General features: G+C 42.4%; 3 protein-coding genes across 4 annotated transcripts; all 3 read right to left on the bottom strand.

Annotated features, from left to right (window-relative positions):
- Nucleotides 1-903, bottom strand: LOC115740567 (protein FAR1-RELATED SEQUENCE 5-like). 2 transcript variants are annotated; one of them, XM_048277217.1, is made up of 2 exons: nt 757-903; nt 1-640 (listed from the first exon to the last, which is right to left on the bottom strand). In XM_048277217.1, exons 1-2 carry the CDS (start codon nt 852-854, stop codon nt 94-96), a joined length of 645 nt encoding a protein of 214 aa, XP_048133174.1. In that variant the 5' UTR covers nt 855-903; the 3' UTR covers nt 1-93. The 2 variants fall into 2 exon arrangements, with proteins under 2 accessions (XP_048133174.1, XP_048133175.1); XM_048277218.1 differs by having other exon boundaries at nt 1-637.
- A 6,942-nt stretch (nt 904-7,845) lies between these two features.
- On the bottom strand, nt 7,846-9,508 carry LOC115740698 (anthocyanidin 3-O-glucosyltransferase 7-like). Its single transcript, XM_048277207.1, has one exon. The coding sequence runs from the start codon at nt 9,409-9,411 to the stop codon at nt 8,005-8,007; it is 1,407 nt and encodes a 468-aa protein (XP_048133164.1). The 5' UTR covers nt 9,412-9,508; the 3' UTR covers nt 7,846-8,004.
- A 3,830-nt stretch (nt 9,509-13,338) lies between these two features.
- On the bottom strand, nt 13,339-16,028 carry LOC115740684 (40S ribosomal protein S3-3-like). The gene is made up of 6 exons (XM_030674242.2): nt 15,868-16,028; nt 15,629-15,776; nt 15,343-15,514; nt 14,145-14,199; nt 13,916-14,047; nt 13,339-13,712 (listed from the first exon to the last, which is right to left on the bottom strand). Exons 1-6 carry the CDS (start codon nt 15,895-15,897, stop codon nt 13,542-13,544), a joined length of 708 nt encoding a protein of 235 aa, XP_030530102.1. The 5' UTR covers nt 15,898-16,028; the 3' UTR covers nt 13,339-13,541.
- Nucleotides 16,029-17,851: the final 1,823 nt, after the last annotated feature.

The following is a 17,851-nucleotide window of genomic DNA, read 5'->3' as shown; positions in this document are numbered from 1 at the left end:
TATGTTTGTTATTTGCTCATTACTATCAAGTTGGACAGCATAAAAGAAAGATGTGTCTAAGATCCGTCGTTTTTCAAAGTACTTCAATAAACATCACGTGTCTCCAAACTCCATGTATCTCCCTCGTTTAGTGCGAAGATAGTTTTTCACATCAACCCTCGTGTAACCAACATTTTCTCTTCCCCCAGATCGTACACTAGACAAGTCATGCTGTTGTCTCTGTGTGAGGCATGCATTGTCGCCCAACACAATTTGCTGAGCTTGGACATCGCTTATTTGCCTATGTGACCATATCAAGTGAGTACACTCTGCAAAGTGGAGTGGATGGGAATGCATCGACTCAAAATCATACACAAAATATTTACCGCTCTTTCGAACTAATTTTATTCCCATTCGGGCATGACAGTCCATCCTCGTTTCGGGCCTAGACTTTTTTACTAATTCCAACCATTTATCTTTTTGTTGATGTCCCTCTTTTGCACAACAAAAGCGTGTAGAAGTTATGGAACCATCCTTCCCTTTGTTAGTAACTCTTCTACGTACACCAAAACCAATTTTTAATGCATATATCTTCCAAAACTCCCATGCCTCATCTACATCATTAAATTCCATACCCATTTGTGGAGTCCAGTCATTACTGCTGATAAAATCACACAAAAATATAGTGGATAAAGTGACGTTATTAGACGATAAACTTGAACAACAAACAATAAAACAGAAGAAAAACTAAGATACTTTCATGAAGACATTACTTACCTTGTGCCGCCATCATCCATTTGAGAAGGAGTCTCCATTTGAGGGATAATTTGACTGCTAGTACTAAGTATGGTAGTTAGTGCTCCCTCCCTATCCATTTGAAAGGGAGGTTCTCAATGCCTCTTCTGAAGATCTAAGTGTCCGAAGGTAGTTTATCTTCAAACTAAGAAAAACGTCACTTATCATTAGAAGTCAATTTATGAAAGCTGCTGGAATGAGAGAGAAAAGCACAAGAGACAAATTCCAAACCAATAAGCTATCCGAGAAAAGCATCACTTCTCATTAAAAACATCACTGCTATAGGTATCCTAATCTAATCTCGGGAAAATGCTGTAATGCTTAGAAAGGGAAAAAAAAACTATATTATTCATTATCATGCTAAACTTCCCTTTACAATTGTCGTTTATCTATATCAAAAGAAATGAAGGCCTACCCCTAAGCTACATTCTACCAATACATTGTCCGAGGTAGGGAGTTATAATTTTTTACATTTTAACGAACAACTACTGAGATGATTCTTAAAATGCTTCTCTCAAACAAACTAACATAAAAACAAAACAAAGAAAAAGATGAAATGTCTTCTTTTCACCAAAAGAAAATTTGTTTTAAGAGGAGTAGAGAAGTAAGAAATACTAATCACTAAACATTATATTACCTGCCCCAATTGCGGTCATCCCAACTTTTAATCCACCAATAGCAGAGACTACTGCATCGGGAAAAAACAAGAAAACTATGAGGACATGACCTACAATGATGATGTAGACCTACAATTCCAAGTAAATAACCCACATGTATATTGAACATCAAAAACTACACTACCTTAAAGACATCCCAATGGAATGTCCGAGGATCAAGTGAGAACCCGACATTGTCGGCGTAACAACCCCATCGGCAGTAACCACCGAAGTACCAGCAAGCACTAAAATAAGAAGCAGTTTTTTCAACGTGAGTGAATTTTCTAGCCTTTCCTTTAGCCTTAAGGATCTCTCAAGTTCCGGGGATGGCATTTTTTGTCTAAAGGATGATATTCGGACATCAAATGGAAGCTAGTTTGGGAGAAGACCGACTTTGGTGTGTCTACAAATCAATGAGTATAAGGCGAAGGTGCCACCTGCAGAAAGTTAGAGCAATTAGGAGAACTTCAAAGTCACCAACAAATTGAAACAAGAGAACAATGGCAAAGAAGTAAAAAGAACAGATCACAACATGCAAAAGCAAAGAACAAGATTCACACACACACACACACACACACTAGGCACTTAATAGATTATATCAAACAACATCGTCTTCATCTAAACCAATAAGGTGTCCGAGAAAGGAGATCTACTCCACAAACCATGTAATGGAATTATATATACTGAGATGCACTTCATGTGTCCTTGCGGGGCCTTGAAATCTCAAAGTTGTTCCAGTGACTAGATATAGAGTATGAAAGCCCTGGCCAAGACTAGTAGCTGCTTTCTTTCGACCAATTTTAGTCCAAACAATTCATTTGACGTTTCCAAATTCATTTTATAGCAAATTTTCCTCATCTAAAACAGGCGTCCATGTCTTGAAATAGAAAAGGAAAGAGCCTACAAAAAAACTAGAAATTGGAGGAAGGCGTCGCTCCGGACCAATTTTGGACGGCACGCATTAACATCCGAGAAGCTTGAGAGACGAAAACAAAAAGTACTCAGCAATTCATAGGCATTGCTAATCTTGATGATTTCAATCTGGACACAACACGGATAATGAATACGGAATGTGGATGCGGCAAATGCAATCTTCCATTTCATTTGTGACAATATTACTTCACTTTTTCGCAAAAACCCCGATCGAGGAAGTGCTCTTAAATTGACCGGCTGTTAGGAAAGAATCATATGCACAACAATTTTTATTGTCCTTTATGGGCTGTCAAAATAAACTACTTCAATGGCAACCTGTGACGTCCCGAAAATTTGGTGTCCGTAAGAAAAATTATGAATTCCAACATGGAAAATAAAATTTGAATTTTGAGGATTTAAGAGACGATGATTGGTTATTCCGGGACATTTGTTAGAGGAAGTCAAGTTTGAATTGTCAAACGTTGACTCGTAGTGTTGAGACCCTTCATGGGTAAATTCAAACTTGTCTGAACCCTAAATGCCAAAATTCTAATTTTGCCCTCGGTCGATTGAGCCAAATGACTACCGGTATCCATTTTGCCAAATTGCCAATATGTCCTTAGATTTTATTCATATAGGACAAAAAACATTAAGTGAGATTTGAAATTGTGGCCCCTACCCTTTTTTTTTTGTTTCTTTTCATCCCATCAGCCGTACCTCTCTCTCTCTACCCTATGTTCTCTCACCTCACCCACCCCGTTGCAGCCCCCCTCTTGCTCCCCAAGTTTCACCTTTTTGACTTTTTCCATCTCTCTCTCTCTTTTCCCTCATTCTTCGCACAACCGGACCCCACCCCCTCTCTTGCTTCCTTCTTCTTCTTCGTCTTCAACCTCTGTATTCCTCTTCTTTTTCTGCAACCGAGCGACCAACTCCTCCACCGTGCGACGCCCGGCCAGCCCCAACGCCGTGTCTCGCCATCCCGGTCGTCGCCCGATCGGCCACCCGAACCCCCGAACCAAACCCGGCCCCTTAACCCGACCCAAAGCCGGACTCGCGAACCCCGACGCCGCCGTGAACCGAGCTCGGCCCGGCCGTCGTCGGCCACCCGGCACCCCCTGACCCGACGACCACCCGAGCTCATCCATGACCCCAACACCGGAGACTCGTGGCCGTTCGAGCCTCAATCGCCGCCGACCAGCCGCCCTCCACCCAAGCACCGCCGGCCAACGAACCCCCGACCGAACCTCGCGGTCCGGCCACAGCGCCTATCCGATCATCTCGGCCGCAGTCCGACGAACCACTCGAGCCCCCGCCGTGAACCCGGAAACCTGCGACCCGAAACCCGACTTTGACTCGACCCGAATAGTGACCCGATCCAAACAAGAACCCGAGCCCCAATCCCGACTCGCGTCGCTGTTTTCGTCGCCTCGCGCCCGACTCTACATCGAATACCGGAGTAGTGAGTCTGACCCCTAAACTCTGATTAAGGCGTTAACTGCGTTCGAGCATTAGAATAATTGATGTGGACTGCAATTAAAATAATTTGCGGGTGCTAGATATATTTATTTAAATTATAATTGCATTATTTGTCTAAAGTCGGGTCGGTTTATTATTAAGGTGACAATTAATCGAAGCATGGATTAATTGACTAAGATGGATTAATTAACTAAAGCCGGGTTAAATAATTAAGATAGATTTAATTATTTATGTTCGAGATTTATTAATTACTAGTTTAATCATAATTAAATCAATTAATTAGGACTGCGACAATTATATTAATTAGTCATAATCGGGATAATTAATTACGTTAATTAGTAATTACTTGTTTATTGGATTATTATTATTTGGTGACTGCCTGGTGAATGTTTAATGCCTTGATTGTTATGACTGGTCATCCTATATATATATGTGTGTGTGTGTGTGTGTGTGTGTGTGTGTGTGTGTGTGTGTGTGTGTGTGTGTGTGTGTGTGTGTGTGCAAAGTCCGGTGGACAATATGTGTATTTATGTGATCATATGTGGACAGACATTTTAAGCATGAAAATGGTCTTGAGCCAAGTTTTGAGCACAACTATTTGTGTGTGTGCATTGGGTTAAATGCAAATATACAAATTGGCTGATTACCTGTCGTGCGTGTGTGGTCACATAATGGATACCGTCTTTTCGGGTACGTGAGGACGAAGGCGACCCCCGGGTACGAGGGTTCGAGCTTGGTAAGTTCATGCCAAGGGTACTTGGAACCACACGACTTATTAAATGTCGGTCGCAACTTGTGACGGACCGACACTCCCTACAGGAATGCCCGAGTGTTAATCCATGCCGAGGGTACTTGGAACCACATGGTTTGTCAATTGCCATTGCCGAAGGAATGGAACGGTGCCTGGTCATGCCAGAAGAGCATGATTTTGCTAAGACCGAGAACTGTCGTTAATAACTGGAACACATATGGTGCATTGTGCATGCAATTTATGATGAGTGTTCTAGTTATGTGACGTGGTTGTATGCATTTGATTGCATGTTATATATGAATTATTTCATGTGTGGACCAAGGTGGGGTAAATCTGCATGTGCTTGATGGTGGACTGTTGATTTTGGATTTGACTCCGTGATTGATAAAGCGTTGCAAGGATCGCACGCTTTTAGTCTACCGTCGTTATTGTATTACATGCTTAGGATGCCTTGAGTGAGTCAATGTCTTACTCGGACTTAGGCATTGACTCACCGAGATTTTATATCTCACCCCGTTGTTGTTAACTATTTTTCGGGTTCTTAGCTGGAAGCCGGAAGTGTTCACATATTCTTTTTGAGTAGCACGGAGTAGTGTTAGCCCATAATCTTGATTCGGTATTTTTGAGGGTTGTAGGAAGTGGCCCCGAGGTAGGGCTTGTATATACACGTTTTTCCTAGGGTTAACAATAAATAAATAAAAAGAATTGTCCGGAATGATTTCTTGCTTTTCTATCCCTGTTTATTTTATAATTATTTGGGAGTTACACGTTCCGTATGCGCTTAATAATAAGATAAAATAATGGGTTGATGACGTGCCTGGGACGTCGTCCTTTTATGACCTGACGCGTTTTGGTCGGGTTGTTGCTGGCCCGGGGATCGGAGCGTGACACAAACAAGTCGAAGAGGCAGATTGAAAAGGAAGATTCTATTCTTAAGCACCCAACTCACGTAAAACTAACTCCAACGTCTTCTTTTCACATACCAAATGTTTTCTTACGATCGACTCAAGTGTTTGAGCATTCTTAACGCAGTATTGGTCTACTTAAGAACGGCTCAAGGTAAGCTAATCAGTACATTTAGATGTAGAGCAAAGTTCCAGACTCACCAACATGAGTTAAATCGAAAAATCCTAAAAACTTCTCAAGAATGCTGAATCATAGAAACCAAATCTAAAGAAGAGAAGCAAAGATTGATCAAGCACCAACCTGTAATCGAGGAGATCCACACGGAGTCGTAATCGGCAGAGAGAGAGATGGATATGTGCTCGGGTTCGAAGCTACTGACACGCCTCTCGATTTGGTGTCGGGAAGGTCGACGGTGGTTCCGCGGATGCTGGCATCGAAGAGGAGCATCACCGGAGCGAAAGAAGGAGAAGGATGGAGGGAATTTGACAGAAAGAGGTGAAAGCGGACGTTTCGCGAGGGAGAGGGTCGATCTGTAAGATTTGAAGAAAGAGAAAAATATAATTTTTTATTTTTTATTTAGAAAACGCTGGTTTCGCGCTCAAATTTTGAGCTGCCCTCCTTCAGATGACGTGGATGAATCTCGGCCTTCGGATTCAAATGGACGACCGGATTTCGTTCTATGTTACCCCTGCCATTAACCCTCTATGGCGGGGGATCCACATCCACAAAGGAGAGACAGCAGAAGACGTGCAAGATGAGGGAGGAGAGAGAGAGAGCGTGGGCATTTAGAGGTCTAAGTAACATCGGGAGCATTCAATTCAAATGATTTAATTTTCTTTTTATTTTATTATCTTTTTTTCCATAAGCCGGCTGCGGTCAATTTACGGAAGTGTCGTGGTAGAAAATTTCCTTTTTATTATAAGCTATCTTTTTATAAATTCTCTACTTTTGTGAAAAATCATAGAAATAATAATTAATTATGTATATATAAAAATATACATATTTAATATATAACGTGTTCTAATATGTCGAATTTTTTATTTTAGAAATGAAGTATCGACGTGTCGTGTCGCGTATCACATATCGGTATCGGTGCTACTTGAGATGTGGTTGCCTACATAGGCGGACCACCGTAGCTATCACGCAACCCAACATCTCCTACTAGCTCGTGAAGGGCCAACAACTCCAACTTACGTACAAAGGGCTAAACAACTCTCACTCGCCCACGAAGGGCTAAAACAACTCCCACTCGCACATTATGAGTTATACATAATACCGTCTTCTTTACAAGTTTAATCTCGACAAATAATCCGTGCGACAGCATATACTGTTCCCTAGATCGATAGTCACAACACACACACACACACACACACACACACATATATAGATCTTTTTTAAGTATGATACATTGTACTCACAATTGTGATCACACAAAATAATTATAATTGACAAGTATGTGAATACACAACTATGATATGACTTAAAATCTATCTCTCATTCTTAGTTCAATTTACTTTTCTAGAAATGTCCCATTAGGTTGAATCAATTTCACAATCATCGGTAAACACTCTAAGATAGCAAATATTGAATAAAAATCTTGATAATAAGTAAGAGTCATGAAATATGAGGGATACACATCCTCAAGAGTTTCACACGATTTAAAATTGAGATCAAAACTTTGCCAACTCTCATTAGTCGTCTCTAGCATACGTAATATGAAATACGTACTACAACATTCTTTCCTTTCCCATGGAGCGTACGTCTTTCCACTTAATACCATACATGCCCAATGTCTAACTTGAGTTCACAAATATACTCCACTAAAAAAAGTATCCATCGGAGTCATATCTAACAATAAATACAGATCAAGTGAAATATGTGGGTTATTTCACTTTCGGACATTATAAATAATAAGTCATCATCTTAACATTCTGTTAAGGAAACATCTTTATTTTAAGCTCGATATCTCGATTATCACCTAGATAACGAACTTGAAATTGTCTCATCTCTATTCATTACATAGTAAATAGAGGCGATTACCGGTATGAGCGGGCTAATCGTTTGTATGTCCGGCATACCTTCTCAACATAATGCACTAACCATTAATATGCATAAATGTCATATAAACTTATAGGCATGATAATAAATACCATTAAAGCCAAATGATGCACGCGTAAAAGCATTAATACCAATGAAGAAACAGAGCAATTGTCTGAATCTTCATTTGATCAATCAGATTCAAGCTATAGAGCTCCGACTGATGCCATTAACATTGACATGCTTATCGACCCCAGGCAACCCGTGACGTTCCTGCCGATGCTCAAAATGACCAGACCGACACGGCAATGACCGAAAAAAGAAAATCCCCCCTTCAGGAAGATACGGGCATTAGCGAAACCCGTCCCTGCTCCACCGGAAAAACAAATTCGCAACAAAACGCTACCAGTGTGCCGCGCCGAAGCTGTCTGGCCTACTGGTGGAGGGAGTTTCAAACAAAGCATACACGAAACGAACTAGAAACGAAGCTTATCAAGAAGCAGAAATCAAGTCCACAAGGGCCTTGAAATCAGCTCCGACGCTCCCGCCAGGGCCGGCAGCCTCCGCCAACCTCGCTCGAAGCTCGCCGACCTTCTTCCTCATCGCCTTTCCTTCCTCGCTCCTCAGCACAACCTCCAACGCCTTCACCATCCCACCCTTCGTAATCATCCCTCCCTCCGCTCCCGCTCCCGCTCCCACTCCGATCCCCCACCATTCCTTCACCATCCTCGCGTTCATCGCGTTGTCTGCCCAGAACGGCTTGCATATCATCGGCACGCCCCCCGCCACGCTCTCGAACACCGAGTTGTACCCGCAGTGCGTCACGTACACATCGCACGCCGGGTGGCTCAGCACCCGGCTCTGTGGGGCCCACGGCACGATCTTTCCCCGCGCCTCCGTCCGTTCCAAGAACCCTTTGGGCAAGTGTTCCATCATGTGCTCCTTCAGCGACCACAGGAACGGGGTTCCGGTGGATTCCAGGGCGTCGGCGAGGGCCGACACCTCGTCGGGTGACGGCATCGCCATCGTCCCGAAGCATATGTACGCGACCGTCCGAGGGTCTCTGGCATCTAGCCACAACAAGCAATCAGTATCATCTGAGGCGGAGCTGGGCGGCGGCGACGGCGGAGGGAATTGCACCGTGAGGCAACCCATGTGGAGGAGAATCTTGAACTTGGACTTCAAGTCCGCCACGAGGGGTGGGGGGTTCGCTTCCTCAAACGAGTTCACGACGACGGCCGTGGCGCGGGGCAGCACGCGCCCCATCTGGCGAAGCAGGTTCGGCACCATCCTCGTGTTCTGGTCTTGTAGTATTTCGTCTGGGATATCTGACATGCGAAATAACGATAAACCTGGAACCATCTCCAGGGCCTTGTCATCCGCCTCTGCCACCGCCACGCCGCCGCAGGAGGTTCCATGGCGGAGCCGACCGAGGACCTCGACGTGGACGCAAGCGGACAAAAAGCACGGCGATGGGACCCAGAACGTCACCCAAGGGACGCCCATTTCCTCCGCGATCTCGCATGCAAAAACTAAGAAAGCGTGACTCAGCAGACAACTCACCTTCCTCCTCGCATCTCGCTCGGCGGCACCGATGGCTTCTCGAAAACTCTCCGGAGCTTGCTTGAGGAACATATCCCCTTGCTTTCGCGGGTGCAGCCTCGTCGCTCCGCGATGGCCGGCCGGCAAGCCGTCGTCGACGTCGTAGATCCCGACGTTGGGCGGCAGCTGGGCCCTCGACGAAGGGGGAAAGAGGTCGCCGTTGGGCTGGGGCGTGCATAAGAAAGAGAAGCGGACGTCCGGGGCGGCTTCGGCCAGCTTACGGAGGAGGTTGGCGAGGGGCGGGGGGTGGCTAGTGAACGGGAACGCGAGGACGGCCACGTGCTTTTCCGAGGTCATTGTGATCCCCGACCCAACAAGAAGAACAGGTGGAGCTCTATGGTACCAGAGCAGAAACGGAGAAGTGAGACTGAAGGAGGAAGACGAGTGTTTTAGATTTGAGATTTCAATCGATAATCTCAGGCAGACTGCACAAGCTCGGGAAAATATCAGGTAGGCCGGGGTCAACACGTCACCGTGTACCCCTGCCGAACAATTACCGCCACGTGAGCCAGTGGTCCCACCGGCTTTCCTCCACGGGTTTGGTAGTGGGTTAGGGTATGTCACCTGCCTTTATGGCAGGTGATCCAAACGCTGCAAAAGAAGGCTACCATGACCGTCCTACCAATTCTGACGGTGGTACGGCCAATTTGTAGTCGCAAATTGATTTTGGTGAAATCGGATCACTTGTGATTCGGTTTCACCCTTTTGACTGCAATTTTTTTTAAACGTTAGTTAAAATTAAAAAAAAATTATAAGAGGAAAATATCCAATTGATAATATTCAAATAATAAGTTGCAACTTTTAAAATAGTAGATATTATTATCCTGCCAAATAAAAAGATTACATGGATATTGTCCCTAAAATATGAAGATATTCTTGATAACCCAAAAAAGTCGGAACGTAATTTTGACTCCATATTGAATCAACGCTTGAAATGTTGACTTCGCAACTAATAACGAAATCATTGTGCAATGAAATAGCTTCTCATTCCTTTCACTCAAATCAAATTGCTCCAAAAGGACTCTCCAGTGACCTAAATAAAATTAAGACCAGTGATATCGATTATGCACAAAACAAATGAAGTAAAGAAAAACTCAAAATAAGAATTAGTAGAAAAAAAATATACCCTATTGATCCAAATCTCGTTGATGAAGATGTGCATGGACCTAAAACATTACAAAGTCTAGGATCACATGAGTCATCTTCAGTTGCATTGTTCATCTCATCTTCATCAACACCATTATTTTCACGAGTGAAGTTGCTTTCAATATGAACTCCATCCATTTGCACGAGTTTTGAAAAAAAATTAGCATTGCATGTCTAGAATATAGATATAAACTAAAATTCGACGACAATAAATACCTCTTACTCTCTTGCGATCGAAGAAGCAGAGATTAAAGAACGTCTCTCCGGAGTTATGACTTGTTCGATTACAAAATCCTATGATAATTAGTAGTTCAAAGTATAAAAGATAATTACCTTCTGATTTTTTTTAGTTATTAAGAATGTCTTCGTATTTTGGAAATAATATCCATGTAATCTTTTCATTTGGCCGGATAATAATATCTAATTTTAAAAGTTGCAACTTGTTATTTGAATATTATCAATTGGATATTTCCCTCTTATAATTTTGTTTTTTAATTTTAGCTAACAATTAAAAAAAATTTGCAATCAAAATGGTGAAATCGGATCAGCAAGTGATCCGGTTTCACCGAAATCAATTTGTGGCTACAAATTGGCCATTCCACTGTCAAAATTGGTAGGACGGTCATGGTAGCCTTCTCCAATTGAAAAAGAGTAATACATGCAGTAATGCCGTGTAGTCCATCTCGAACGTGACAAGTGTTGCGCTAGGCCCACCATTCACCTCTCCTTTCCCTAGGGTCTAGTGTGATAGCATAATATGAAATGTTAAGCATAAAATTATAGGCGAATCTCATTATGATTGCTATATATATTTTTGTCATTCATAAAATTTGTGGTTGAGATTGAACCATTATACTATTACACTTCAACTTTTCAAATCTCAATCCAAAGCTCCATAAAATTATGGAGCCTAATTTCCTTAAGATAATCCCAAATTTTAGGTCAAGTCCTAAATTTATCTTGAAACTTGTCTCGAATTGTTTTTTTTTTTGTTAAAAAAACATAAAATTTGGCCTAATCCTAAATCCGGCCCGAGTTTTTTTTTTTTTTTGTCTTTAGATACAATCTTAGATCCGTCCCGAATTTTACTTTGTCTGAAAAAAATCACAAATTTTCAATATATTCTCAAATCTATCCTTGGTCCAGTCCCAATTTGAAAATGCATATTAGCAAAGAAATGGGGCAATAAGTGCGAATCGACGTGGCGTTTTTATGTGGATATTAAATCCATCCCAGTATTTAACCAAAAAAAAAAAATCCATCCCAATAAACAAATCCTTCAAAATGAAACCGTTTTAGAATATGAAAATTAGAGACGCCTAACGGTGTTTTCTGGACAATATGGAACATATTTAAGATTAGGGTAAAGATGGGTGAATTTTTGTTTAGGTAATTGGATCAATTACTGCGAAAAAAAAAAAAAAACTTTTCTCCACGTCGGAATGCATGGCCACAGGCCATGGATGAAAAGCAACGGGGCAGAGGCTGAGGAGTAGGCAACGCAGCAGCACTGATCTCGGTGGGCCCGGCGCTATAAGCGCCGCGCTTTGGATGAAAATCATTGTAGATGAGGGACGAGGACCTGGACCTGGACCTCGACGTCGGATGTAAGCGGGGAAAGAAAAGCACTGAGGATGGGACCCATCCCCGCTCGCCTTCTTCCCTTGCTTGTATTGTCGCTTCCGCGGCATCAATGGCGTCTCGAAACCTCTCCGGAGCTTTGCTTTCCCAACTATATTTGAAAATAAATTTGTTATCCATAAAGATAAAAGAAAGCTTTTTTCCTGTAGTTCCGCTTGTTCATCCTCCCTCTCAAAATAAAGAAAGACTTGTCAGAAATTTCCGGTTAGGTTAGTCTTAACAGGAAAAGACATGGAACTTTTGGGATGTTGTTTGAGAGTTGTCAAGCTTGGACCGACTTAAGTGAAGACTCCTTCACCGCACACTTTCTATCTATGTCTTTTCATTATCGGCTAAGATAAGAGTTTAAATATCCTGATGATTCAAAATTATTTAACTCTTTATAGAATTAGATTCTGACGTCGGGCGGCAAATCGGCCCCAAAACGAAGGCCGGAAGAGATCGCTGTTTGGAGAGGCAGCCAGTGAATGGGACGGCGAGGCCGGCGACAAGCTTTTCCAAGGTCATTACGATCCTGGCCCAATCGAAACCTTCGACGTCACTACATGCAGAAGAAATAAATCTTCAATAATAAGTTGGGCTCAAGGTGGACGATCATATCCATCGAAATAGAGAAGTGAGACCGAAGTAGGAGGAAAACACCCAATGAAACGAGGCAGGGGAGAAACGGAAGAAAGAGAAGGGAAAATTTAGTTCCTAGGTCGAGAAGGAAGTGACTGTATGCCCAATCCATCTCTGTGGCTCTCATTTCACTCTCTCCTCTCTTCTCTCTCGTCCTCACGTACATTCCATATTCTCGTCTTAATTTGGACATGAACTTCCCTAAATTTAATTAAATATGTAGGAGTTCCAATAATATGAGTCGGGTACGAATTGAGAACGGATCAAATCGAGTGTGGATCACTATATTTACATTGTATAAATATAGGTCAATATAAGCGAGATCAATTAACAGGTCCAACAATGTGGGACAAAAGCTAATTCCGCACCTAAGATGCTGAATACACAGCTTCATATCTCAACGAAAAAACAGACGAACACATGAACAGTGACTGAAACCTTTCTCTGTAAGAATCTGTGCAGGAAGTGGGAACTAGAATAGAAATTGTAGCACCGAACCTAAATCTCTCAATTCAAGCTTTGATCTAACTAAGCATAACGTTATATCCATTTCAAGTATGCCTGCCCTTTCTTCAGGATCATTACCTTACCAATTAAATTTATACTTTTAGAAAGGCCCAAGACAAATGGAAGGGAGAGAATGATCTTTGTACCATAATAGAATTGTATCCTAATGCAGCACAACTGCAGATTCCTGATTCGACTTCTTTGATGGCAAACCTACTACTATAGTCCAAAAAAATTGAATGCACGCATGTTTTGATGGCCTAAACCCCTAAAAAAAAAAACCGCATTTTAGATCACAGGAGAGCAAAATGCACAATGAACTCAAAAATTTTGAATTAAAATCGTGCGGATCAAGATATCTGTAACAAGATTCTGACAGAAGGAAAAAAAACCGAAAACTATCAAAAGATCATAGCAAGTTCTTCATACTCTAAAAACTGCTCTTCAAGCTCTTAAAGAAAATTCATGGAGAATTTCATAAACACGACCAATCCCTAGAAGTAGGAGGAGCATTAAGCAACTGGGACAGCTAGGTCAATATCAGTAGTCATCACTGGTGGCCTGTACTCCTCTTCCTCCTTGGGAGGATGGATGGTAACAAGATCGGGCAGTGGAGTTGTAGGCCCTTGTTTGCCCTTGGGATCCCAGTCGAGCATAATCTTGACCTTGATTCCAAGCACACCCTAGACAGTGAAATGCTATATGTTAGGCGATAAATTTCGAAGCAGAGAGGCATGATAAGATAAAATGAAGGTACAGCAATAGATTAAATTCTTAATCAGTCGCATCTTAACAAGAAGAGAAGGAATTTGAGGAGGCAGTTATTTAGGTAGGCATTTTTGTATTGCATAAAAAAAAAAGGTATTTGAGAAGGGGAAGCAGCAACCTGTCTCAAAAGAACATGTCTCACAGCCGAGTCAATATACTCATTAACAGGCTGACCAGAAGAAATCATGTAACCATCTTTGAATTTCATGGACTTGGCACGTTGAGCCCTGAGTTTCCCACTAACAATCACCTGTAAAATATTGACGACATTCACAAGTAAATTTATTGCACATGTCAAGAAAGGAAATCCAATAAAAACAGTTGATAAAAGGTTTGATGAGACAAACCTCACAACCCTTTGCTCCACTTTCCATGACAAACCTCAAGACACCATAACAAGCCCTGACATAAAGACCCACATCAGCAGAAATTCAACATCTAACGTCCATGAGTCCAAACAATAGATATTAAAATCAACGTTCAAGAAACAACAAAGATATGGACGATGCGAAATAGACATGAGATCCAGAGAGACGTGGGGAAAAAAGTTTGAAATGATGGCAGGAAATCAGTGATATAGTGTGGCATCATTAGCACTATGTGTGACCATGACATGCAATTGGTAATTACGTGAACATTACCATTATATAAACAAGGGTAAAGAATAACACTCGGCATTAACATATATGCACACAAACAGCAAAAGAGATCATATTAGAGTGAGCTAATTCTGTAGCTATGTATCCTCATCCAGGTTACTGCATGAAAATATAGGAACTTCACGAGAATGATGGCATGCAGGACAAATTGTATTCGATTTAGTCATCTTCCGACACAAAAATGGTAAAGGGAACAACCACACTGCTATGTAGATGACAAAGGGACAGAGTACATTGAACAAAGAACAGCTAAACCAAGATAAGAGAAGACACAATTGGTTATTATGGACATAAACATCATGAATAAAAGAAAATAACAACTCCCGGCATGGCAGTATGCACACAAACAGCAAAAGACGGCCTACAAGAACCAGCTAATTCCGAAACTCTATATCCTCCTCCAGGTTACTGCATGAAAATATAGGAACTTCATGAGGATGATGGCATGGAGGACAACGTGTATTCGATTTAGTCATCTTCCGACACAAGAATGGTAAAGGGAACCACCACTCTGCTTTGTAGATGACAAAGGGACAGAGTACATCGACCACAGAACAGATAACAATGATGTGAGTCGAGACATAATCCGACCACAAAACAAGAAAATACATCACAGATGCCGCATAAAGAGGTTGGAGACATTTCACTGGTGGTTTTCTATCAACTTGAAATTCTAATTTAACTGCACACCCAGTCTACTTAAAACGACGAATTCATCATATACACGCCATATGAATATTCTTTAACTTGCTCTAGTATCACGACTGTCCGGATAACATCTAGGAATGGCCATCTCTCAGCCGGGTTCAACAAGGACAACTAAGCAATGGACCTTAAAATGAAAGCAGGCTCAACAAAACATAAGAGGATTGCACAAAGTCTCCACCTGCGGACAGCCAGGCCACCGAGAAGCTTGTAGCGGAGCGACTCAGCCTGTGCGATGGCGCAAAGCCCTCTGTTGTTGACCTTCTCAGCATACAACTCCACGCCATTCTCCGGAAACTTAAACCTCTTCTGCACAACAGAGGTCAGCTCTCTGATCCTCCTCCCTTTCTCTCCTACACCACGCAGAATTCCCCAAAAAATACGAAACCAATCCATCACAATATCTACAAACCTCGATATTGCACAAAAGAAGGAAAATTAAGGGAAAAACAATTCTGACAACAGACCGAGAACATTTTGAGTGCGAGTAGCTCGGATGATGATCTCGGTGCGCATGGGCGTAACCCTAACCTCGACGCCGGAGTATCCATCCTCGGCGAGCTCTCTGGTCAGGACCTCGTTCAGCTCGGCGTAGAAGACTCCGTCAGCCACAAACTGCACAACCGAATAAGCCAAAACCACGATCAACGGAACCGACATCTCATCGTCCCGCAAAATGATATCTACCGAAGGCCGAGGCACTGACCTTTCTCTTCTTGCTGATCTGAGTCGTCATGTTTCGGATTTCGGTGAAGCTGAGCGAATTCGCCGGGAAGCGATCTGAGCTGAACGAGACGGCAGAAGCTACTCTGCAAACCCTAGCTCTCACTGGGGCTTTTGGGTGGTTGGAGGGCGGATTATATACGTGAAGTAGGAAGGAGATGGCGGGTGGAGATGAATCGGACGGTGTGGGTGAGAGCTAGGGTTTCGATTGGAAGTGGGGGCGCGCGGTTGGGGGAAGTTGGGCCCTAAGAGGGACGGGCCAGTTAAGCCCATTTAAGACATTATTTCAAGAAACTTGGGCTCTTGTTTGCGGACGATGAAGTATAGGATTACACAGAATATGGGCCTAAGTTGATGTCCGAGGCCCACTACAATCTTTTGTCGTTCAAACAAGCAAAAGTCAAACCCGGTTAATTTGAGAAATTAACCATAGATTAGTGAACTTTGGGCCCATAAACAATACTCCTCGTTAACCGCATGAAAATAATTAATAAGATGGACAATCGTTCAAGTCGCGAACGGATGTCCGGCTCGAAATGAGAATGTTTGCGCTTAGTAAAGTGCGAACCGGTTAAACCTACCCTTGCTTGTATACCTAATCTATCTAAACACGTCCGCTCCTCAAACATTAAAGCATCTTCGCCATAAGAACCAATCCGTAGTACGCTTCCTCCATTCATAATGGTCGGCATTGAACATCTTATGGTACTCACGAGAAATTCGGCATTAATATGATAACCAAATTAAACGGTGTACGCCCAAAAATATTCGTGTTGAAATTGGTTTAGACTTTGCCGAGTTGATCACCAAAGGTCGAAGCACATTCATCTAGAATGGTTACGACATTCGCGGCTTGTTTTTATTTCAGTAGATACCTTTTTTACGAGTAACCACGGTGAAAAAAAAAAAAAATCAATATCAATGCTTCAAAGAAAGTTGAAGTTAAATATACTCTGTAGGGCTCGATGCCTCAACTTCGTTCGTCGAAATGAGGCTACACAATAATCTCGATCTCTCACGCATTACTTCTCCATGTGGAAAACTTTATGGTACTCGTCACTCTTCGCACCCTCTGATTATCATTCCAATAACATTATGAACATGACACAGGGAAAATTATCAAAAAAAATCCTAAACTTATTGCGGTTGCGCCGATTCAGCCAAAAACTTTTTTTTTTGTCGATTCAGTCTTAAACCTTTTGTAATTGTACCAATTCGGTCCATCCGGCGAATTTTGGCTGACCGGCACTAATATGACGCCAACCGACCGACGATTTTATATTTTAATTATTTTTCTTTTTTCCTTTTTCTTTTCTTTCGTTATCCCCTTCCATGTTATACCTCCAGCCAACCGCCACCCAGCCATTGCGAACCCATAATTATTGAGCGGGAGGACGCCGATGTTGGACGAGGACCATGAGGCGACGAGCTCGATCGTGAAGAATCTGCTAGCGGGTTCATCATGGAGGAGGAGAAATCGACTAATGGTTGGAGGTCCGGAGTTGGATGAGATCGAGGCTCACTAGATCCACACCAACGGGACGATACGACCTTGTCGATTGAATCGAAGATATCCGAGTAATGTGGGATAAGAGAACATGAGGAGGAACCGGCTACAAGGCTCGGCCATCCTCACCCGACCATGGCAAGGCCAACGAGAGCCTCGTCGGTAGCCCTTTGGCCGGTCATCGAGATCCCATGATCAACTGGAGCTAGATAGGAAAGGCGGAAGGGGAAGAAGAAAAATAAAATAAAATAAAAATTCAAAAATATTAAAATATTATGTCGCCGGCTAGCGGGCATCCACGTTAGAGTCGACCGGCCAAAATTCGCCAAATGGACTGGATTGGTACAATTACAAAAGATTATCTCACGAGTATCGACTATCTTATGAGTCATAGTCGGCACTAATGTAAATGATTTGTGCATTTTTTTTTTATATATTTTTCTGAATTTATTCTTACTTT

This window comes from Rhodamnia argentea, chromosome 4 (assembly GCF_020921035.1).
Source record: "Rhodamnia argentea isolate NSW1041297 chromosome 4, ASM2092103v1, whole genome shotgun sequence".
Lineage (NCBI taxonomy): Eukaryota > Viridiplantae > Streptophyta > Magnoliopsida > Myrtales > Myrtaceae > Rhodamnia > Rhodamnia argentea.
This window is presented reverse-complemented; position numbering and strand designations above follow the sequence as displayed.